Raw genomic sequence first — 24,182 nt, 5'->3', positions numbered from 1 at the left:
CAACAGGCGGAAGTTGTTTCACATCCGAGGCAAGATAAGGTCTCTGAGGCTTATTATTGTCATTGCCTGATAGTGTCAGGCCTGAGGAGGGGGCTGGGTGCCGACAGCAGAAGAAGAGGCAGCGGGTGCTGGTGATGTGGGAGCTTGGAGGGCATGTAGGATGACTCCCATTGAACAGAAGGGGAAACCAAGGCCCTCCAGAGGCCCCAGGCTGCCCCCTGCTTGAGCCAGAATAAGCCTTTTTGGAAAAACCTGCTCTCTTTTGGTTAATTCTCCTTCTGTTAATATATATATCAAAGGCCTCAGTTTTTCTCATCCTTTTCCCTATGTGAGGACTGAACATAGAATCATTTTAACTTCAGTGTGAAAGCATTGCTGTTATACTTGGTCTGACTTCCTTGTTAATCATAGGATTTCCCAAGCTCCTCTGAACCCACACAGCTTTTGTATGGATCCAATTTCAGGGAGCACAGGGTCTCAGTGGACCAGCAGAATAAACACAGAAAACAGAGAAAAAGGGACCTGATAACACAGGAAGACACACATCTCCCATTTTGTCCCCTTGTCTGTCAGCAAAGTTCTTGTAGGCCTTTCCCTGGGCCAGGCCTTCTGCCAAGAGCTAGGGCTACAACAAAGGCAAAGGACCAGCCCCACTCCCCAAGAGCTCCTGATGCTGTTGGTCAGGGGGGCTTCAGGTGAGAGAGTTCATCAGTCTGGGTCACAGGCCCCAAGAGCCAAAGGGGGCTGTGGAGGTCAGCGTGTTCAGATGAGGAGAGGGGGCTGCTGGACGTGGCCGAAGTCATACAACAACCCCAGCCCTGTTAGAGCTGAGGTGTAAACTTCAGCATCCACCGTTCTCTATTTTTCAGTCATTTTTAGTTATTTCTAACTCTTTGTAACCTCATTTGGGGTTTTCTTAGCAACAATGCCGGATTGATTTGCCATTTCTTTCTCCAGATCATTTGACAGACGAGGAAACAGAGCTCCATAGGGTAAAGTGACTTACACAGGCTCACACAGCCAGTAATTATCTGAGGCTAGATTTGAACTCAGATCTTCCTGACTCCAGTCCCGGTGCTCTAGCCACTGTGCCATCATGCTGCCCCTCCTGTTTCTACCTGTGGAGGAAGCTATATAATTGTGCTGGGCTGAGCTGCTACCAATTGATGTGCCCAAGGCTTAGCTGGGCCCCCTGGCTATTCAACAGACTTATTTGTAGTTTTGATCACAGTACATTTGGTCACAGGCATAGATAATCAAATAGCCAGAAATACTAAAAATGCAGCATCAACTCCAAAGAAGCAAACACTGCAAATGGATAATTCAGTAGAAACTCAATTCATTATGATGAGTCGAGTAAATCACAGTAAAGCGCTGAGGAGACAGTTGCTTCTCCTGTGTTCTCCCGATTTCCGAGATGGTCCCCATCTGGGCCCTGCTGCATCTGATGGCGTGCCACCAACCCAGCTCGAGATGGACTTTTCCTTTTGATAACAGGGTGGCTTTGGCTGGATCCTACCTCCCAGGACCCCCACCCCCAGCATCAGCAAGGATGCGCCATGGCTTTGGCTGAGCCCGACGCTGACGCCGGCCCTGGCGGCTGAGAAGGCGGGTGTGTCTCTTTTCAAAGGCTTTGGATGTCTGGGATAGTGATGGTTCTTATTGTTCCGGATTACCCCCGTCTGATCTTAAGGCCTCTCCTAGGTCTGGATCTGTCAAATGTACCCAAATCTCCCTTTCTTCTGGCACTTGGACAGTTAGAGTCACTGTCGACCAACATTGTGCCACTGGGGACTATCCCCAGCTGTTGCTTCAATCTTTTTTCTCCCCCAGCTTCTTGTATCAGCTGAGCCAACTCTCCTCAGCAGAGAATATTCTTCTTTGGGAAGATAGAGGCTGGGCCCTGGGAATCAGCTTTTCTACCGGCCTTCATCTCCAATTAGTCACTCCCTTACTCTAGTCTTTGATTTTTTTTAATGAATTTTTATAGAATTTAATTTGTCTCAGTTAATCAAAATCCCCTCCTGTGGGGACAAAAAGAGAGAAAGAAAACCATGCATTGTAAGAAATATAGAAAGTCAAGCAAAACAGATGCCCAACATTGTCCATCCAGTCTCAGTGTAGAACCATTGGCTCTGCCGTGAGGGTGGCTGCTCCCTTGGGCATGGGTCTAGCCATTAAGCCCTCTGACATCTTCCCAGGTCTCGGTCTGTGCTATGTTCTTCTGCCGGCTCTGCTCACGTAGCCCCATTCGTGCAGCCCTTCCCAGGATTCTCTGAGGTCCCCCCACTTGCCCTGCCTCAAACCACTATGCATCCTAAGCCATTCATGTCCCAGCATCTGCTCTGCCAGTTCCCAGTGATCAATAGCCCTTTTCTGAGGTCCCAGACCTTTGCCACCATCATTTTGTGCTTGCCCCCATCACAGACCCTCTTGTTGCCACTGGCACGGTTGGTGCTCAATCAGTTCTTGTGTTGAGTCCTGTTGCCTCCATTTAGCCTTCCTGGCCTGGAATTTATTTTTAGACAGACTGTTTGCCATTTCTTGTCCCATTAGGTAGCATGGGGAAAGAGGGCAGGGCTTGCAATTGGGAAGACTCTTCTCCCTGAGTTTAAATTCAGCATCAGACACTTACTTTGTGAACATGGGCAAGTCACTTCACCCTATTTGCCTCAGTTTCCTTTTCTGTAAAATAAACTTTCTTCCTCCCCCCTTTCCTTCCTCCCTCCTTTCCTCTTTCTCCCTTCCTCCTTCTTTCCTCCCTCCTTTCCTTCTCCCTCTTCTCTTTCTCTTTTCTTCCTCCTCTGTCCCTTCTTTCCTCCCTCCTTTCTCCTTTCCTTCCTCCCTTCTGCTTTCCTTCCTACCTCTTTCCTCCCTCCCTCTCTTCCTTCCTCCCTTCTTTTCTCCCACCTTCTCTTCCTTCCTCTTTTCTTCCTTCCTCTTCCCTCCTTCCTCTTTTTCTCCTTCTCTCTTTCTTTTCTTCCTTTCTCCCTCCTTCCTCTTTCCACTCTAAGAAAACTCCAAAATGGGGTCATGGAAGGTTGTACGTTACTGAAATGACTGAACACACACTTGTACCACCGGCTCCCTCCCCATAGCAGCTCTAGCTGAGCCACTTGATTATAAAAGTTCGATAAACCAGCCCTTTTTTTTTTTTTGCAAGGCAATGGGGTTAAGCGGCTTGCCCAAGGCCACACAGCTGGGTCATTATTAAGTGTCTGAGATCAGATTTGAACTCAGGTCATCCTGACTCCAGGGCTGGTGCTTTATCCACTGCGCCACCTAGCCGCCCCTACCAGCCCTCTTTCTAAAACCCAGAGGACCCCCACCAATCTGATGGCTGCAGGGGACCTCATGACACACCCGGAAATGGCACCCTCTCCAAGAAACTCAGTCAGATTGGGGTCAGGATGTTAGGGGGGTCCTGCCCTTGGGGAATGGCTGAAGCGACTCCAGCATAGGATGTTCCCTGCCATCTTCTGAGCCGACAACACCACTTGTAGGATGCAGACTGGGCTGGAAGGCTTCAGGTCTGTAATCACACGAGCATTTTTCCCCAAAGAGAAAATCCCTTCATCCATCATTTTAATGTAATGTTTTTACCACTTCCAAATGGAAATTCTGAATTTGTTTTTAATCAGGCCGTGGCATCGTGTCAAGGATTTGTAAACTGGGGGATCGAGATCAAAACTGCTCAAAACTTCTGAGGCTTCTCTTTGGTTCCCTCAGGTCGAGTTCCAGAAACCAGATGTTTGAATTTGGAGAAGGTTGGGGTGAAGCTTCACCCGGAGTCGCAGAAGGTCCTGGTCAACTCCAGTGACACAACTTCGGTAGCACATATTTATGCCATCGGGGACATCGCAGAGGTACAACCCCCCCAGAAGGGAGGGGGGTCATGCACAGGAGCCCACCCTAACCTGGCTCCAAGCTCAGCCCGGTGGCCTGACGCTTCTAGCAGCTAGAGTGCCATCCTGGATCATGCGGCCTTTGGCTTGTTCAGCCCAACCCTGGGTTCATCCCAGACCCTCTTTCTCACCCTAAGTTCAGAGGGAAGCCTAAATCAAAACCCCAAAGATGATGATTTTTATGATTAGTAGACTGGAAAGAGCTGGCAATAATACCTCTTAAAACTGGACTTGTTCTGCGGTTGGCTAAGTTAGGATTTAAAGACAATCCTCCAAGGGCCTACCTCCCTTCCCCCTGCCATCCTCCCTCTTCTCTTTTTTTTCCTCTTTCCCTCCCTCCTTCCTTCCTTTCTTTCATCCACCCTCCCTGTCTCAATTCTTTCCTCTCTCCCAACCTGCCCTTCCTCCATTCCTCCCTTCTTTTCTTTTTCCCTTTTTCCTTCCTCCCTTTTTCCCTTCCTCCCTTTTTCCCTTCCTTCCTTCCTCCCTTTCTTCCTCCCTCTCTCCCTCCCTCCCTCCCTCTTTCCTCCCTCCCTCTTTCCTCCCTTCCTCTTTCCTCCCTTTCTCCCTTCCTTTCTTCTTCTTTCCTCCCTTCCTTCTCCCTCTTCTCTTCCTCTTTTCTTCCTCCCTCTCTCTGTTCCTTCTTCCCTCCTCCTTTCCTTCCTCCCTTCCTCTTTCCTACCTCTTTCCCCCCTCCCTCCCTTCTATTCTCCCACCTTCTCTTCCTCTTTTCTTCCTTCCTCCTGCCTCCTTTTCTCCTTCTCTTTTTTCTTCTTTTCTCCCTCCTTCCCTCTTTCCTTCCTTTCCTCCCTTTCTTCTTGCTCTCCTGGCCTCTTCATTTGCCCCTCAGGCCCTGGTACAGCCCCTGCCCATGGTCACACAGCTCCTGAGGGTCAGAGCAGGGTCAGAAGCTCCACCTTGGGCTCTTTCTACTCTATCCTGTTCATTCAAAGTCTCCATTCCTGTGACCCTGATGGTTTGTCCCTTGTCTCAAAATAACTACATCAGTGAGGAAGGGAAAATATTATTCTGTCCAATTTTGAGACAACAGACTGAGGCCCAGAGAAGGACTGTGACTTGCTGCTGTTTCTCCCAACTGGTGCCCAGGTGCCCCCAACTGAGGCCAACCCCCCAGGCTCCCTAAAGGGGTTGCTGATTAATTCAGACCCTTTGTGACCCTTGAGGCCCAGAGGTATCCCTACTGCTGGTAGTTTGGACACAAATAGAACCGACCTGTGTGGACAGAACCCTCCCTTTGCCACCTCATGTCCCAAGCAGATGTGGCTTGAGAGTTGGACTCCTGGGCAGCCTCTAGGATGGGGTTGGCTCTGTTGGACATGGAACTGAGCATCTTTGACCAAAGCTCTGAGGATCAACAGGGGTGGCAGCACCACCTGGGGTCTCCCAGGAGGCTGATAGTCCAGGGGAAAACTGCCAGCTCCAGACCTTGGCAGCTGTGGGTGAGAGAACCCTCCCACCAGGACCTTGGCTCTTATGGTCAGGGGGCCCTGGAGCTCCCTCCCAACTCTGAGCCCTGATCCTTAAGCCAGGTTACCTTTGAAGTCCCTTCTACCTTGAATGGGCTCTCGTGGCTACTCTCCAGTCATGGAAGTTTCTGGATAGATGTTTCCTTATCCAAGTGCATGGTCTGTATTTGCTTTGAGCTCAAAAGTAGAATTGGCATTTCCCGGGGCGTCCAGACCCCCCTGGTAGGTGAGGACCCACTGCCACTGAGAGCTCTTTATGCTCTTCTAATAGGAGAGCTGGCAATCACTCGGTAGCTTTGTGGCCCTGGGTGGGTCACTTCACCTTGGCCCACCTGTCACGTCCACTATAAAATGGGCATCCTAATGAAAACCTCCCTCCCTCAGTCAGTGTGAGGATCAGATTTGAAAAATGCTTTGTAGACCTCCCAGCCAGAGCAGTCCCAGCTCCTGTGATCATGGTGTTGCTGTGGTTATTCTTCCAGTCCTGGGGCGACATCCCAAGGAAATGAGAAGCCCCTCTGGGCACAGATATGGTTGGCAGCACCAGATGGATATCTGAACACTGTGTGGCCTGGAGATTGAATGGGGCGCCGCTTTCCCATGGGGAGTGAAAAAGATAAAGATTCAGAGAAACCATGCTTGGGGCAGCTAGATGGCACAGTGGACAGAGCACCAACACAGGAGTCAGGAGGACCTGAGCTCAAATCTGGCCTCAGACACTTAATAATGACCTAGCTGTGTGACCTTGGGCAAGTCACTTAACCCCAGTGCCTTGTTAATAAAAGGGGGATTTGGAGAAACCCAGGAACCCAGGAAGCTATCTATTAGTTGGTGCAGAGGTGGGCAGCGGAGTCAGGGAGCGCCAGGCTGGCAGTCTGGGAGCTGACTGCTGAGTCAAAACAAAATGTGTCAAGAAATGGAAAGGCTCTCAGCCCTCCCTCATTGAAACTGCACACTTTTCCATGTGGACAGTGGCAAGGTACCCCACAATTATCAGGGCAGTGCAGTTGTTTGGGGCATTATCTCAGGAGGAACACATCCTCTCCTTGTGAATGGTGTGAAGACCTGATTATTTTAGGGGAGGCTTTTGTGTACATTCTGGATATACTCCACCCTCCGATAACACCATTATTCTTGGCCCATTAACTGTGTGTACATTTGGAGCTTTCCTATCGGCAGCCTCTAAAGCTGTGGCTCAGAACAGGCTGGCCTCCCCTTTATCTCAGACTGTTCCAGTGCATGTCTCCAACAGTGGGCCAAATAGCAGAGTGGCCTGTGACTTGTGTCCGGTTCTGGAAACCAAGGCCAACGTGAGGAGGGTCGAAAACATCCACCCCTGTATCCGAGGACTTGACTTGGCCCTGACTCCTGATTCCAGGCTTGGTGGAAGGCTCCTTTGGAGCAGTTCACAACAACAGGAATCTGTGTTTGGACCCAGGGTTTACCAGAAAACAGGACTTAATTAGATCTTGTGCTCTGTATCCATGGATGTTTCAGTAATTAGTCAAGCTTCATGGTATGCGAGGCACGGCTTTCACAATTTTATCTGCCCTTCCGATCTTCCATTCATTTTTGGAATGCCAAAACAACATCTGTATTTCCTGCTCCGGCAGTGATTGGCAGCCGCGTTTCAGGCAAATGTGGGGAAGAAAAAACACTTGGCAGGCTTCATCTGGCCAAAGGCATGTGTGGAGTGGCCGAGCAGGAGCTGAGACCGATGGATCTTGGATAAAGCAAGGAGGGCTAAGATTGAGGAATTTGTCATGGCCCAGGAGGGAACGGGCCTGTCTAGTTTGAATCCAAATGGATAACAGAGATGTGGGTTCGGCAGCCTGAGTTTAGGTTCCTGTTCTGGGGAAAAACTGAAAGTGGGTCCGACGGCTATCAGCATCCTGGGTGGGGCAGAGTAGCCAAAGGTGGCCCTGGCCCAAGAGTGCAGGTCCCCTTGAACTTGGCTGAGTATGGGGCCTTCCCCTGAGCAAGAATGGTAGAAAGGAAGAGAGGAAAGGGAAGGGCAGAGGCGAGGTGAGAGAAGGAAGCAGGGAGGAAAGGGGAGGGAGGGGAGGAAAGGGGAGAAAGGAAAGAGAAGAAGGAGGGAGCAAAGGAGAGAAGAGAGATGAGGAAGGCAGAGAGGAGAGAGGAGGAAACAGAAGAAAGAAAAGAGACAAGGAAGGAGGAAAGGAGAGAGGAGACAAGGAAGGAGGGAGGAAAGAAAAGGGAGGAGAGATAAGGAAGGTAGGGGAGAGAGGAGAGACAAGGAAGGAGGGAGGACGGAAATGGAGAGATGAGAAAATGGAAGAAAGGGGAGGGAGGAGAAACTGGAAAATAAATGGAGTTCATCTGGAGCCTTGAGACTTACAAGGGCTTCTGATCTATTGGTTGAGTTCTAAGCCTGATGTGGTTTCCTTTACTATTTTTTTCCAATTTTATACAAAGGTAATTTTCAAAATTCATCCATTTGCAAGTTTATGAGTTCCTTATTTCCTCTACCACCATCCCTTCCCTCCCCCTTCCCCATGGCAGCAAACAATCTGGTAAAAGTTGTACTTGGGCGATAATTGTATTTAGCATATTTTTATATTAGCCATGTGAAAGAGAAACTTGAACAAAGAGGGGAAAACCATGAGAAAGAAAGAAAAACAAAAGAAGTTTTAAAAAGTGAGCACAGTCTGCTTTGCTCTGCACTAGTGTTTCCTCTGGATGTGGACGGCATCATCTCTAGCAGGTCTCTGAGGATTGTCCTTGATTGTTGAACTGCTGGGAGGAGCTGTGTCCACCACAGCTGGCCATCACCAGTGGGGCTGCTGCTGTGGACGGCGTTCTCCTGGCTCTGCTCCCATCAGTTCACGCGAGTCTTTCCAGGCTTCTCTAAAGTCCGACTGCCCCGATTTCTTACAGGACAGTCATCTTCCATCACATTCATGTCCCACAACTTGTTCAGCCATTCCCCCATGGATGGGCATCCCCTCCCCTTCCAGTTCTTTACCATTCTAAAAAGAGTCTCTATGAGTACTTTTGTCCATGTAGGTCTTTTGACCCTTTCTCGTGATTTTTGGTATGAAGTGGTTTTCCCATGTCTTTGGATTCTCTCATTTGTGAGCTCATGGCTTTCTCTTTTTGTCTCTACCCAATGACCCACAAGGAGAAGCCACTGGTGGCTCCCCCGCCTTCCCACAGGCCTGGATGTCGCCCAGCCGACCTGCCTGGGATCAACCATTCTCACTGTGGCCCACGTCCCCTTTCACTGTCCTCTTTTTAGGGAGGGAATGAAGGGGGTTGACTGTAGTCTCATCAATGTAGGGAGTGTCCGGTGAACCAAGCCCCGGTGGCCCCTTCCAGTAATCCTCTTTTCATACCTCTTCTCTGGCTGCCCTGTATGCTTCCATTTCTCTGCTCCTGAGATCACATAGCTGTAAATGAATTGCCATAACCTGGCTGCCAAAGGGAGCTCTGGCCTTTCACCCGAGGATGCTCAGCAGGCACGGGCATGGACTGGCTAAGGGGAGGGGGAAGGGAGGGCCATGTGCCAGGGTGGAGGGAGGGTCTCTTTAGCTCCTCATTATCATGTCTATGATGTTTTGTTCAGGGTCGTCCAGAGCTGACCCCCACAGCCATAATGGCAGGGAAGCTGCTGGCACGGCGTCTCTTCGGACAGTCCACAGAGCTCATGGACTACGAAAATGTGAGTCATAGGAGATGGTGGGTTTGGAGTTGGGTGCGCCAAAGTCCCTGTGAGTCATTTTTCTGGAGGGTGGGGGGGGGGCATGAGGCCATGACCTGTGGGCTGTGTCCAGTGACCTAGGCGAGTGTGGCCATGCTAGACAATCACCTGTTACTCTTCCCTGGCCCAGAACAATGCCCACTTCTGTTACCCCCTCAGGTGCCCACCACAGTCTTCACTCCCCTGGAATATGGTTGCGTGGGACTATCAGAGGAACAGGCGGAGAAACGCTATGGAGAAGAAGGCATTGAGGTACGAGACAGTGAGAGGGTCCTGGGTGGACATGCAGGGAACAAGGGATGAGAGAGGTGGTAATGTAGGGTGGGCAAGGAATGGGGTGAACCTGGCCTGGAGCGTGGCCATCACCATGTCCAGCCATGGTGGGGGGGGTCAGTGAAACTGGTCTGAGACGTGGCCGTCACCATGGTCAGCCGTGGAGGGGGGTCAGTGAACCTGGCCTGGGGTGTGGCCGTCGCCGTGGCTAGCCATGGAGGGGGTCTTCAGCTTCCCCAGCAGCAGGTTAGTGGGGAACTGAGGACAGCGATTCCAGACCAGGATGGGACTAAGCTGAGGCCGTTAATCACGTGGCTTTTGCACAGATTGGGGGGTCCAGGGGTGCGTCTGATGATTCTCGTCTAAGGCTTATCAGGCCACCTTTGGGCAACCATCAGAGTGGGTCTGGACCAGGTGATGTCCTGGCAGCTTGGCCCTTTCTGAGATGTTACCCTGACTATTGGTCCCTCCTGTCCATCGTGGAGCCTCTCAGGACCGTGAGAACAGCAGGGGCCAGTTAAATGAAGAGGGGGCTGCTTCCCTGCTCCCTCAGCCCTGTGGGCCTGACCCAATGACTGGGGAGGCTGCGTTCCATCTCTCTCTCCTCTGGGATTTGTCCAGCCTTTCAGGGAGATCAGCCAGATATCCAAGACACAAATCCCATTTATCCCAGAGACGGATGACCTGGGAACCTTTGGCCAAGCCTGGGGTGGGCAGCAGGGCTCCTTGTTCACCCCTCTGAAGGCCTGGCGGTTAGGGGGCACACTAGGGCCAGGCTTGGGGCTGGGCCTCTGACCTGAGGGCAGCCAGTTCTCTCTCAGCCTGGTGTTGGGGGTGCCTGAGGACCCTTTTCCCTCTCTCATGGCCACAGTGCCAACCTTTGGAAGCCTTCTTTCCATTGTCATTCTCCTGGCTTGCCCACTTCATTCCGACGTCCGCATTAGTGGTCAAGCTAGCGACCTGAATACCGCCTCGGCCAGTTCAATGACTTGGCCTTCTCCTTGCCTACATGGACCTTCTCCTCCAGTCTGAAGACACCCAACACAGAGGTCTACCCATCTCCCAAGGCCACCCTCTCTTAGGAGTCTGATGTGTCTCTGTGACACTCTGTCCCTGCGACCAAGCAGACCTGGCCGGATCTCATTTTCCCCTGGCTGATCCTTTGGATCCTAGAGTCCAGCCATCACGTGTCCCCGGCGCCCCCAGACCCAGTTTTTCTGCGGATCCTGGGGGCAGGAACTCCCGCCTCCCCATCCAGGCCTGCTCCAGATTAGCCACAGAATGTCCCTGGGGGAGCCTTGCGAGCTCTGGTGGTCAGCTCAGCCCCTCCCCAGAACAGCAGAAGAAACAGGGAGAAAGTCAGCTTGCACTCCACCAAGACCTTCGGCTCTTTTTCACCTTGCCTCCCCAGTCTTGTCCTAGAGAAGCTGGCTTTTTTTTCTTTTGTGCCCAAGTGTTGGGTTCTACATTTCCCCTGGTCGAGTTTCCTACCTGTGTGTGTCCAGGGACCTGGGTGGAACTCCTAGTTTTGTTATCACTCCCATAACACATCTCAGATTCCCTTTGTGTTTCCAGCCAAGGAAACAGACTTTCCAAAAAATATCAAGATTTCTCCTCCTCAAGCTGCACCCGCAGATCCTTGGAGCTGGAATGGGGCAGAAAAGGAGACTGAGGGCCTAAGAGGTCAATCTGGTGGTCATGTCCAGCTGAGCAATATCTGGACCCCCAGCTTCCCCCACTAGTCACTAGGGCCGAGCTCCCCACACGAACAGACCTGGAACAATCTCCAGAAAGCTGAGCCCAGCCCTGGTTCTGAGTGGTCCAGATTGCCAAAACCAGGATTGAAGACACTCAGTTTTTAACTGCTGATCCCAGAGAAGGGCCCTTGGTGGGGTCTCTGGGTGGCACTGCCTCGCCAGCCTGGGACACCAGGACCTGCCTGGTCCTTCCCTGTTACCAGCCCTGCCCCTTCTTGGTCTCCTAGCCCATCCCCAGGATCTGGGCCTAAGGCTGCGGTCTGGCCAGAGTCTGGTCATCTTGTCTTTTCAGGTCTTCTGGGTCCTTGGAGGGCACCCTGATTCATTCCTGTCTCACTCCCTGCTCTTGGGGTTCCCGTGGGGATCAGCTGAGATCCCCAGGACTGGCCAGTGTGTCAGTGGGCATCCCCAGCCAGGTGATGAGGCAATTGGGGGCAGATTCTGTCTCTGATCAGCCTGGGGGTGGGTATCCTTGCCCTCTTGCTCCCCTCGCCATCTGGCAGTGGGCTCAGAAGGGAGGCTTATGTCGCGTGGGCCAAAAGTCCGCTCTGTGGGCTTCCTCGCTTTGCAGTTCCCTTTCATCCCCCCGCCCCCCATTATGCCGTGGTCCTGACAGCTGGGGCTCCCCGGCGCAGGCTGGCCCTCTGAGCCTCTTTGATCGAGCCGCGTGGATCAGGCCCCATTTGGGGATGTTGATTTGTGTTCTCTGATGGGGAGCAGCCAAACAGCCTTTGTTTATTTTCCTTTCTGGACTGTTTGAGTCAAACCACGGCCTCTGAAGCTCCATTAATTGCTAATAGCTGCGCAGCACATGGGAGAGCCCAGCTCATTTGTTACCCTGTCGGGCCCTGTCCCAGAGGTGTGGGGGGGCCTGTGCCCCCAGCCCAACTTTCTGGAGGCTTCTTGGGATAGACCCACTGAGGTGGGAGGGCAAGGTTTGCCAGCAGTGCCCATGGAGCCTGCTGCTGCAGGGGCAATGCTCGACTTTTGTTTGTCCCCCTGCGCCCATGTTCCCTCCTGTGAACTTGAAACACCTCGATAAGGCTCTCAGACCTCCTTCCCATGCGAGAAGAGTCACCACCCTGTCCTGAGCTGGTGCCTTGGCTTGGCTGGACCAGGGCCTGGCACTGCCTGGTGTTGGGGGGACAGACTGGAAGGCCAGGCCTGGGGTCAGGGTGAGCTGAACTCTAAGCCTTCCTCAGATTGGTGTGCTGTGGTCCGTGGCCAGTGAGCAAGTGTTCCACAGACCATGACTCTCACAGATATGCAGACACACACACACACACACACACACACACACACACTCTTAGGCGTGGGCTCTGAGCTCTGGGCCTTACAGACGGGCTTCTCCCCTCACTACTGACCTGGACCCGGCTACAGGGTCCAGGTCAGCACTCTCCCATGAAGGCAGGTGCCGTCCATTTTTTGGCTGAGCATCTTGGCATCCCTGGCTCCTGTACAATGGGGGAGCCTCTGGGGGTGCCCCTGATCCTGGGACTTTTCTGTGAAAACAGTGAAAGGGGGAAGAGACTCCCAAGCCAGCTAAGCACCCCACCACTGGCCAGGTTGCTAAGGCCGCCCATGGGGAGTTCCTGTTCCATGACTGAATGAGTGCTTCCAGCTTCCCAAAGAGCCCAGCTTCCTAACGGGCACCCAATGCCAGCCCCCCCCCCGTGTCTCCGGAACAACTCAAGCTCCTGTTGGGCCACACTTGCTGGACTCAGCAAGACCAGCCCCCGGGTGACAGATGCCCACCCAGCCCTTCCCCAGCCTGGCCGGGAGGTTTTTCCAGCTTGGTGGGACTTGCCAGCACTTGAGTTTTCCTGACATGGCCTTGGAAAGTCCCATGTTCCCTGTGTTTCCAGGAGACAACAGAAGAGGCCTTGGGTGGAGGAAGAAGTAAGAAGTCTGTCTGGGAAACCCCACCTTGGGGAACAAAGGCAGCCAGAAGGAACAGGGAGGGACAAGGGTGCTTTGGGGTGAAACCCCACCAACCATGAGGAGTCAACCTCTGATAGGGAGCCATATGGGCGGCCAACCACTCAGACCAAGGACGCCTGGCCTGGTGGGAGTCGTGGCTTCATGTCCAGCCCTCATCTGCTGCTCAGGTTCACTGGATTATCATGTTCAGAACAAAAAAAAAAAAATTAGAAACAATTTGCAATAGCAGAGAACAGGATGAGGCCCAGGGTGGCTGGCCCCACAATATGGGGTAGTCAAACTTCAGAAAGGGTCAGTGGGGTCCCACGGCCTAGGTTTTGTGGAGACTCACAGTTCAGGAGAGGGAAGGGGAGGGGACGGGGGAGAGAGAGCGCAGAATGGGGGGGGCCCTGGACACTCAGGTCGGGGGAGGGAGGGGTAAAACATGTACAGAAGATAACTCGGGTTGTTGTGGGTGGATAGAGAATCATGAGGAGTTTTGAGAAAAGCCGTGAATACAGAGAGGGGCACCCCAGGATGGAGCACGGGTGAAGGCACATTTCCCTAAAAGGAGCTTGGCTTTGATGGCTGCTAAAATTCTTAGACATTTTGTCAGAGGGATATCTGAAACCAAAGTGATGAATGCCACAAGCCAGCCTGACTTTGAGGGAGGACCCCCGGCTATCAGTGCCAACCCCCTCGTCTGTTAGTGAAAAACCCACAAGGCTGAAGATGGAGATGGGCAAGATCTCTGGTGGCAGATTTAATAGGGAAACTAGTCTCGAGTGGGTTCTAAACTTCCCAAGTTCAAGATGGAGCAAAGTGAAACAGAAAATCTGCGGAGTGTAGGCTCCTTGAGGGCAGACGTGGGTTCAGTCTGAACTTGTATCCCAGCTCCTGGCAGGACACTGCCCCAGCGCCACCGCCAATACTACTAGTACTACTAATGCTAACCCTAACAATAACAGTTGATAGTGTTTCTATAGCACTTTTATCTGATTTGATCCTCACAACAAGCTGGTAAAAGAGGTGCTGTTATTTTCCCCATTTTTCAGTTGAAGAAACTGAGGCAGGCAGTGGTTGAGTGACTTGCCCAGGTCACCCAGCTCAGAAGTGTCTGAGACTGGATTTGAACCTGAATCTCCCTCCCAATGTCCAGGCCTGCACCCCATCCAACTGTCACTTGTCTGTTACTCAGTGTTTAGCAGATTTTCTCTGTCCCTAATAGGCTTCTGGCCCTTTTGGGGCAGCGATGATTCTCAGGCAGGCATCGATTGACTTGGTAGAGTCTGGGAGGGCATATGCTGGCGATGGGAAGCACCAAGGAGATGCGGATGAGGCAGACGGAGATGTGTCCAGTCTTGGACACCTTCTGGCTCAGGCCCTTCTCACCACTAGCTCCTCACTGGCCTCCAGTCCCCCCCTACTCTCTGCCTCGGCCCCGTCCCCTCTTCTCAGCTTTCTCAATCTTCTCTCTGTCCCCTCTTCTTGCCAGCAGTCCCAGTATTGCTGCCCCTCCCATGTAACATCCATCTCCAGCCTCCACACCTTTGTCCTGCTCGTCTTCCTCGGTCCAAATGCTGCTTCTGTCTCTTTCTAGGAACCCCTTTCTGGCCCTCCCCCCACCAAGGTTGCTTTGGAGCTTTGCCCCTACTCAGAATGTCCTTCCTGAAAGGCAAGGCCTGGCTCACTCTGTGTCTCCAAAGCCTGGGGGTTGAACTCTCTGATGCAATGGTAAAGAAATGCAAAGGCCAGGCCCTGTAGCTGCTGAGCTGCCATTACTAGGTCACCTTGCTGGACGTGGGCCTTTTCCAAAAGTCTGGCAGAGGTGCTCATCTCCCTACCCTTGCTAGCCTAGTTTATCCATTTCAGATCATCTCAGGAGAACATCTGTTTGACTCCTCAAAGGGCCAGCTGTTGGGGGCCAGCTTACCTCACCTGCCTCACCTTCCTCACCTGCCTCTTGCTTGGTAGATGAGCTTCATCCATTGCTGAGACCCCTCTTGTGGGTCAGGTGCTGTCCAGGGTGCTGGAGCCAGAAGACCAAAGCAAACACCCCTGCCCTCCAGGAGCTTGCAGCCTCTTGGGCAAGACATAGAAGTCCAAACATAAGACAGAAAAAGTACAAACTGCCTGCAGATGCCCGTGAGTGAGGTGGGGTGCATGCTGAGCTCTGGAGGGTCTGAGGGCAGTGTGAAGGCATGGAAGAAGGCCAGTCTGGACTCTTGACTGCGAGGTGAAGATGTAATTATACTGGGGGAAATTAGGTTGGAGCCAGATAGTTCAATCCTCACTCTTCTTGGCAGTATCTTTTGGCTAATTGTCTCCCACGTCCCACCCTCAGACTCTGGATTTTCTTGGAGGCTCTGTCCCGGCCCCCCTTCTCCACTCTCTACTTGCCCTTGTTAATCTGGTCGGCTCCCATAAGGTTAACTGTCATTGCTGTGCAGGTGACTCTGCCCTTCATGTCCCTCTCCTCCCTGGCGCCATAGCCAGCTCCGGCCTCTCCTGAGCCCACCTGCCATTTTGGAAATCTCTAGGCAAATGGGCTTTAGGCACTTCAGATACATCCCATTATTAGAGGGCAGGCTGTGGTTCAGTCGGTCAGCTATAGGGTCATGTCTGTGAAAGAAAGAAAGTGGGGCCAGAACAGAGATGAACAGAGCCAGGAAGAGTGGCGGGACAGAGGTGATGGGGAGCAGGACAAAGGACGCTGGAAGGGATCAGAGCATTTAGCACCAGGGAAGTGGCAAAGCCAAAGGCATGATCATCTCTTCCTCTATGTGGGGCCGGCATGGAAATGGACATCAGCGTAGACATTGAGGATTCCAAGTATGACCAGAATCTAAGGCTGCCTTACGAGATGTGTGGAGCCCATCCAGAGTGTGAGGTTCATTGCTGGGTGATAAGTTGGGAGAGATTAAGAGGTGGCCAGGATGGAGAATAGAACTCCACAAAGAAATAAAGGAGGTTGAGTCCAAAGAAGAGAAAGCTTGGGGAAGTATGTGAAGGGTGGTCACTTGGAAGAGCCATTAGGTCTGTTCCACCGGGGCCCAGAACTAGGAGCCGTAGCACGATGTGGCCAATTCAGGCTCGATGGAAGGACAAATGCCTTCATAGAGACAAGCGGAGTTGGCTACCTTGACAGGGAGTGAGCTCCCCTGCCTTGGAAGGTTCTGGATGGGTGCTGGATGACCATCGTGATGCCTTGCAGATCGAGGCCTAGGGTGCCCCCCTTCATGCCCCCTCTGAGCCATTAGAGGTGGCCCTTGGTCTCCATCTAACCCTAAGATGGCCTCGGGTTGACCAGACCTCCCATCTGGACCAGACCAGGCAGCTCTAGTGGCACTTGTAAATGGTCACAAGGGTGGAGGCCGCCCTTGGGATGTTCTCTGACCATAGCTTCTTTTTTCCCAGGTTTATCATGCTTATTATAAGCCTCTGGAGTTTACTGTGTCTGGAAGAGACTCCTCCCAGTGTTACATCAAAGTGAGTCTCTTCAGTGTGACTAATCACCTAGTGCATGTCTATGGAGAACTTGACTGGTGGTCCTGCCAGGGGTGGTGGTGGGGTCCTCTGTGGTGGCTGGAGTGGCAGCGACTTACCCAGGGTCACCCGCCAAGCCTGAGCCAGCATACTAACCATCTCGCCACATTGCTCCCAGCCTGGCTATTCTGTTAACCCCTACTGTGTGCAAGATGACTGGTGCCAACCCAGTGCCCCTGCAACAGGACCCTCCATGGTCTACTGGCATCTCCTTGAGGGAAGCCATGGGGCTTTGTGTCCCTTTGTGTGTGACTGCACAAAGAATCCCTCTTTAACTCTGGCTAGTCCCTGGCTGGTGTCGTTCACAGGCTGTAGGGAGTGGAGTGCAGTCTCCTAGTGGCTCCACTTGGGCTTCACCATTGGCTGAGATCTCCTCTGGGATGCCCAGGTTCCAGACTCAGCCCTTGGGATTTTGAGAGAACAGACTGGATTTTCTCAGAGTGTCCCTAATCTTGACCTTGAGATCAGGGTAGCCTGGGGCCACCCTTAGCAGGAGCCTAAACCGGAGAACTTGCCCCTCACACTCTACCCCTCATGCTTCATGGATTGGGAACTCATCTTGAAGAACTCTATGTGGCCTTGCTCAGAGGAGCAGATAGTCCCAGTAAAAGACAGGCCTGGAACCTGAGGCATCACAGGGAAAGAGTGACAGTCAGAAGATTTTAAGGTCAGGCCTCGAACTCAGGGTCTGGGATGTTATCCAGACTGCAAGGTCAGGCTGCCCCTTGGCAAATGCCCTGGTCCCCTGAGGACCAGCTTAAAAGGGCCATGGGGCTGGCTGCACAGGTGACTGTGAGATTTCTAACCACCTAGATGAGGACCTCAGGGTCTTCATCTGTAAGATGAGACCATCTGATGGGCTAGTCTCCCAAGCCTGACCTTTCCAGATCTAGAACCTGGGACCACCATAGAGGGAACCCTAGAGGCACTCTTCTCTGAGGCGATCCAAGCTAGCTGTGTCACCCATAATTCTTTTTTTTTTTTTTTGCAAGGCAATGTGGTTAAGTGACTAGCCCAAGGCCACACAGCTAGGTCATGATTAAGTGTCTGAGACTGAATTTGAACTCATCCTCCTGACTCCAGAGCCGGTGCTCTATCCATATGTCACCGATAATTCCTCAGGAAGGATTTGGGAGTTTGTGTTCATTCTAGATTTGAAGAGAGGCCTCCTACTGCTTGCTCCAATCCTTCTGTGTCACTGGCAGCTCTGGGCGATGGTCGGGAGCAGGGGCAGGGTTTGGGTTCTGGGAGAGCCGAGCCCACAATGACATAGCTGTAAAATGATCAGGAAGGGGATTTCTCCCAGCTTAGCCTGGGCCTTCCCATGGCCTGCCCTCCATCAGATGGAAGAAGAGAGCTCTCCATGTCCCAGCCGGGGTCTGCCAGCACCCCCAGCCCCCACCCCAGCTTCCTTCTAACCCTGTGTGGCCGAGGCACCATCCCCATTCACCCTTGAGCCGAGCTGGGCTCCCCAAGGCCCGGAAGCGTGGGAGGACAAACCCATCAGTGGGTGGCGGGCAGCGGTGCCCTCTCCCAGGAGGCAGCTGCCCGGCCGGTCTCACTGGGGGTCTATTGTTTTCAGATGGTGTGCTTGCGGGAGAGAGACCAGAAGATCCTCGGCCTTCATTTCATCGGCCCCAACGCAGGGGAAGTTATTCAAGGGTTTGCTCTTGGGATCAAGTAAGTCCCAAAGAATGTCTTGAGTTTCCAAAGTCCTCCCCCAACTTCTTCCATTCCAGGGCCGAGCTGCTTCATTTTGGCAACACTACAGTTGAAAAGACCCCGGGTTTTATGTTGCTTTTATGTAGTATTAGATGTATTTTCAGCAAAAATACTTCAAGTCTTTATTAGGATGCCACAGGTTTAGTTTGCGAAGCTCCCAGCTTTCTTCTTCAGCCAAGTGCTATTCAACCTCCCAAAAGATCCTTTCGAGTGCCCCCCACGCTCTGTAGCTGCCTTGGGAGGCCCCAGAAGAGACACGTCTTCCCCTCAGGCCTTCCGAGGCATTGTCAGCAAACCTGGCTTCAGGCAGGGAGAATTGTGGCTACTGAACACCGGGCATCCTAAGCCAGCCTCCCCCAGCCAGGGATGGCACGCCTCTTGAGCATGCTGGGCCTGGGCTCCCTTTGGGCAGACTCTCCCTCCCCAGGGGCCCCATTTCTCTTTTCTACTGGGCAGAGAGTAATATTTACTCTTCCTCTTCTGCAGCCTAGGATCAAGGTGAAGAGGGGGGATCCTCCTCCAGTTATCTCTAGACCCATCATGCTGCGGAGAGCTGGAGAGTGGGGTTTCCTCTACCACCTCCCTGCTCCCGGTGGGCAGCTTTTCTGGCCGGGTAGAAATCCCCAACTCTGGCTGCCTGTCCCCATCCGAGTCACCCAAGCGAGCCCAGATGGAGCAGGTGTGGTCGGGCCATGCCTCATTGGTGCCAGGGCCCCCCAGCCCTGGTGCTGCCCCAGGAAGCATCTGCACTGTTGGGGCAAGGGAAGGCCACGGGACTGGCCAGACCCATCGTTCTGCACCCTTGCCTTCCTTGAGCCCATCCCATCTGTGGGGTGGTATCCCATCAAATCCTGGGCATTGTTGGTGGGCACCAGCGCCCTCACACGTGTTCGCACTGGTTCACTCTGGCCATTGTTGGGTTTTGACTCCTTGAGTGACTGGAGTAAATGAGAAGCAGAAACGGGATTAGAGGAGGAGGCCCAACCGTGGTGGGGGAGGGGGCCTTGCTCCAGAACATTGGATTGAAGTGGACCTTGAGATCACATATTTTCGACATGTGTTTGTAGACCATTAATTGCCAGGGGTACAGATTCTAGAAGGGTATTTTGTACGATGTCATCGTTTTGAAGTTGTGTCCAAAATAACCATGGGAAGGAAGTCGGGGAAAGGGGAAAGCTTGCCTGTCCCCCACGTGTGCTGGGCTGGTCAGCATAGGTTTGCTAAAGGAGCTGCTGAGGAGCTCGGGCAACTAGTGGCCCCCAGCCCAGCCGTTTCTGGGCCTCTTCCCTGGAAGAACTCTGGGAGAGAGGCCGTGTGTGAAGGTGGGCGCTCAGGGGAGGCTGATGCTGGCAGATCCCCCTTCTTTGGGGGGGCTTTCAGCAGCCCCCAAGAGCCAGGAGCCAAGCGGCTGAGGCTGGAATGGCAGGACGGGTCCGAGTTTCTGGGCTGATGGGTTGGGGGAGCTCTGCCTCCCAAAGGGAAGGAGAGGGAGGAGATATGAGCTAGGAGAAGAGAAAGTCCAGTTTTACGCTTAGGCCCCTGCCCCTCAGTTCTTTAAGACCTGATTAATGAGCCCTAGGTTAGGGCAGCTTTGTCCGAATTATGGGAAATGAATGAATTTTGTTTCCAAAGAGTCTCCTTACTAATCAGGGGTCTGTCCCCGCTCTCTCAGCTTCTTCAGGGCTCCTGCTCACATAAGTGGCTTAGAAAAAGGCAGGGAGAACAGAGCAGTCGGTCAGCCAGTTAACAAACCTTGACCGTGAGCTGGCCCTGCCTGCGGCCCTAAAAGACTCCCAGCCCCCTGGAGGAGAGGACAGTCACTCACTGAGGTCCAGACAGGCCCAAACCCTGGCCCAAGTCCAACAAGACAGAATCCTCAAGATAAACGCCAGGGTGCAGGCCACGGCTCAGTAAGGCCACCCAGTCACTGCTCCCAGGCAGGCGAGGCTGCTGTTCTGATGCCTGGGGTCCAGCAGGGTGACCTGAGACTATCCTTGCAAGTGTGCAGCAGCTCAGTGGTGGTTCTGGACACGTGGTCTAAGGAGCTGGTCAGTGTCCAGAGGAGGGTGGCCAGGCTAGGCCTGGTTGGGGTGGGGAGGACCAGAGACATGATTCCAAAGCCATGTATTTGTAGGGTTCCTTGTGGAGGACCAAGAGTTCTGGGGAGGATGGCAGAGACACAGATATAGGCTTGGTAGACAAGGAAGGGGAAGAACAAGTGCAAAGGGAGGCTGGGCTGGAGGGACAGGGGGAGCTGAGAGGGGATAGCAGTCCCAAGATGGGCAGGAATGGGTGGTCCATCTGGGGCAGTGAAGTGAGGAGGAGGGTCCTGGCCCTGAGGGCTCTCCCAGTGTGGACAGGACTGCCACAGGAGCTGGCACCTGCCCTCTCAGAGAGCTTTAGATGCTAGACAGGATCGGCCTCCGTGGCTGTGAGATCCCTTTGTGAAAAGGAAGTTAAACTCCCCCGGGCTTCACCTCAAACTCTTCAGATTGACTGGGGGTATTGGAGGGGCTGAGGTGAGGCCGGATTGGGCCAACCCTTTTGGGAAACATGAAGTTATATGAGGAAGGAACCAAAATCACTCATGCCCTTTTACCTCCCTTCCCTCAGAAATCCCAGGATGGTCATTCCTGGCAGCCCTAGGCCAAGGGTGTTCCCCCGGGCACCCCCATGTGGTTGCCAGTCCGTCACCCCAGGACTCTGACCTTGCCACTTCCTGACCTCGCTCTGTCTCTCTAGATGCGGGGCCACCTATTCGCAGATGAAGAAGACGCTTGGCATTCACCCGACCAGTGCTGAGGAGGTGAACAAGCTGTGGATCACCAAGCGCTCGGGCCTGCCAGCAACCGTCACGAGCTGCTGAGGTTAAGCGCCCATCCCTGGACGAGCCAGGAGCACCGGCAGCTCTCCTGTCCACTTCCTCTGTCTCTGAGCCTCTTAGTCCTCCCATTTCAGCTCCTGCAATTTCCTTTGGACCATCATGCCCCCACCCCGGAATCTGTGCCCAGATGGGCCTGTGGAGTCTGCTGCCAAGAGGTCAGTGCCACATGGATGGGTAGGAGCCCTGGTGAGGGCAGGGGGGGAACCTTGGCCAGGTGGCCGAGTCACCCAGCAAAGATCGGGGGGTATGGGAGGTACAGGTATTTGTCGCTGGTGCCCCCCCAGGGAGCATAGAGGCTTCCTAGGCATTGCCCACATCCTGACCCAAGCTACTGGGTCACACCCTCCCAAGAGACTTGCAGCACGTGGTCACAAATGTGGGCTCTATTCAAGGAGTGCCCCCCAAGCCACTGAGCTGGACCCCCCTCGTCCCAGAGTATCCCTGCCTGATCAGGGGTCTTCACAAGCTGCCACGGCCAAGGAGCATCCCTTGCTGAACTGAACCCTGGTGCTGAGTGGACTTGGGCAGACCCCAGACACCCTGACCGAGCTCTGTGTCCAGGCCTTGGCCACCGGAGACTCCCTTAGCTTACTGTTCTATAAAGAGACGTTTCCATCTCACAGCGTTTAGAATTAGGGGGATTCTCATTGAAAGGGGCCCATTCCAGTGCGGGCGCTAGTCTCCAGGCTGTCCAGGAGGGGGAGATGCTGCCTCACTGGTAGCCCAGCCAGGGCAGGGAGGCCCGAAGTGAGCGCCCGGCCCCAGCCAGGAAAGAGCCCAGACCGGAGGGACCCCCCCCAGGCTTCCCTTCTCGGTTAACAGACCAGCCGTGTCTGCTCCAGATGGGAGAACTTGGGGGCCCAGGTAGCCCAGCCCTTTGTATCTTAACAGAATTCACTGTTGGGGAAGAGGAAAAAGAGCCAGGGCCCAGGGCCAGGCCTCTGCCTGGGTGTCTCCACTAGCACAAAATGGGGCTTGGACCAGGGGTCCCCGAGGCCCCGATGACTGGATGGTGCCCCAGGACCTAGCCCAGAACTTGCTCAGAGATAGACTGAGCCACCCAGGAATCATTCTCTTTAAGGGACCTAGGTTGGTTCTTCAACCAAGGGTCTAGAACTGGGATTCCCAAGGCCTTCCCCAAGCGCTACCTCCCTGTGGGGTCACTGCTTTTCTCTGGGTTCTAGTCACCAGCTGGCTATCTCCCTCGCCAGCCTGCGACTTTGGAGACCCACACAGGACAGAGATTATGGGGGAAATGGCTCAGAGATCCCCAGGCACCTTTTTTCTTTTATGTAGTATGAATTTTTGGTTAGAGTTCAGCCTCTCCTTTTCTTCCTCTACTTCCTCTCTTCCTCCTCCTCTCTCTTTCCTCCCCCTCCTTCCTTCTTCTTTCTCCCCTTCCTCCTTTTTTTCTCCCTCCTCCCCTCTTCCTTTTCCTTCTCCTCTTCCTCATCCTCTTCCACTCCCTCCTCTTCTCTTCCTCCCCTCCCTCTCCTCTCCTCTTCCTCTTCCTCCTCCCCTTCTCCTCCTCTTCCTCATTCTCTTCTTCCTTATCCCCCTCCCTCTCCCCATCCCCATCCCCCTCCTTCCCAGCCGCTCCCAGAGTGGAGGCCTGTCACTGGGAGGCGTGTGAGCCGTGGTGCCTTTAGGCAAGAACAGAATTCCTCAGGAAACGCAGGCTCTGGGGTGTGCGTCCCAGCATCTGGTAGATAAGATTCCGCCCTCAGATGCTGTCAACAGAGCCTCTTGCCAACGCAGGGGATGGTGTTCGGAAAGACCCCGAGGCTGCCTGGAATGTTGCCTGTCTGCCGCTGCGTCCTGCGAGAGACGCTCGGGAAAGGGGTCCCGTCCACTCCCTTTCCCACCGGCCCAGCGCCCATATCGCCTTTGATACAGAAAAACAGAGGACATCCTGAGGAAACACCATCAGAATATGAAGCGGAGCACGAGGGCCTTGGGAAAAAAAAAGCCAGACTGAAAATAAAATTTGTATTCTTTTACAGTGTTTTTCCAACCCTGAAACGTCCCCCGTTACCCGGCCTACCTGTGTCCGTGATGGCGGTGGGAACGGAAGTGGGACCTTTGTTACAGCGGCAGCGACGTCGGCCGTGGCAGCCAGCGTTCGGTGTGGACGGCGGGCCGCCTCCTCCTTCTGGGCCCCCAGCCCTCCCGGGAACCCCCCGGCTCTGCTCTTGCCCTCATGGGCAGGCTTGCCATGCGGCTCGTTGAGGAGGGCCTACCGGGGATCCGCTTGTCACCAGGGCCTCGACGGATTTGTCTTCTCCTTAGTGATGGTCATGAGCCACTCCTGCCCGCCACCGACCGGATTTAGTGCTTGTTTAAACAGAGATGTTTTCTCTGAGCAAAGGAAAAAAGCCAGGACCCCTTGTCCTTGTCCTCGTCCCCCTCATCCCCTTTTCCCCCTTGCCCCCTTCATCCCCGCTATCCCCTCAGCCCCTCGTCCCTCTGCTGCTTTCCTGACAGATAGCTGTGTGCTCCTCCAGGGATGGCCCTTAGCTGGGGAACTGCCTGCCTTCACATGGACGTGGCAGGCCCAGGTCCCCCGTGCGCCTGCGTGTGTGTGTTTGTGTGTGTCTGTCTGTCTGTGTGTCTGTGTGTCTGAATGCCAGATCATGACGACTTGGGCAGAAACCCACCTGGTGGGCCGTGCAAGTCTGAGCTCCTTTGGCATTTTTTAGTTGGGGGGGGGGGGGAGAATCTCAATTAGCTGATAAATAAAGATGTTTAATTCTCCTCCGTGGCTGCTTCTGAACTACTCAAGATCCACAGATCAGGAGGGGGAATTAGCCTGGCCTGGGGGCTCAGGCCTCTAGGAGAGGGGAAGGGCCCTGCCCTCTGCACAGATCCCACACACTGACTGTCCCCCAACAAGGGGGCTTCTCAGAAACCTGACTTGATTGTGGGTAGTGCAGAGTGTGGGCCTTTGGCCAGGTGGGTGCACAAGGC

General features: G+C 53.7%; 1 protein-coding gene across 1 annotated transcript in view; it reads left to right on the top strand.

Annotated features, from left to right (window-relative positions):
* Positions 1 to 23,947, top strand: part of TXNRD2 (thioredoxin reductase 2) — a 94,843-nt gene extending 70,896 nt beyond the window's left edge. The window contains exons 15-18 of the mRNA XM_074206501.1: positions 16,481 to 16,552; positions 18,192 to 18,289; positions 21,074 to 21,370; positions 23,219 to 23,947. Coding sequence (XP_074062602.1) covers positions 16,481 to 16,552; positions 18,192 to 18,289; positions 21,074 to 21,197 — 294 coding nt within the window. The 3' untranslated portion in view covers positions 21,198 to 21,370; positions 23,219 to 23,947. The remainder of the gene's footprint in view (positions 1 to 16,480; positions 16,553 to 18,191; positions 18,290 to 21,073; positions 21,371 to 23,218) is intronic.
* The last annotated feature ends 235 nt before the right edge of the window (positions 23,948 to 24,182 follow it).

Source organism: Macrotis lagotis, chromosome X, assembly GCF_037893015.1.
Source record: "Macrotis lagotis isolate mMagLag1 chromosome X, bilby.v1.9.chrom.fasta, whole genome shotgun sequence".
NCBI classification, from domain to species: Eukaryota; Metazoa; Chordata; class Mammalia; order Peramelemorphia; family Peramelidae; genus Macrotis; species Macrotis lagotis.
The sequence above is the reverse complement of the archived record's forward strand: the minus strand, read 5'-3'. Positions and strand labels throughout refer to the sequence as shown.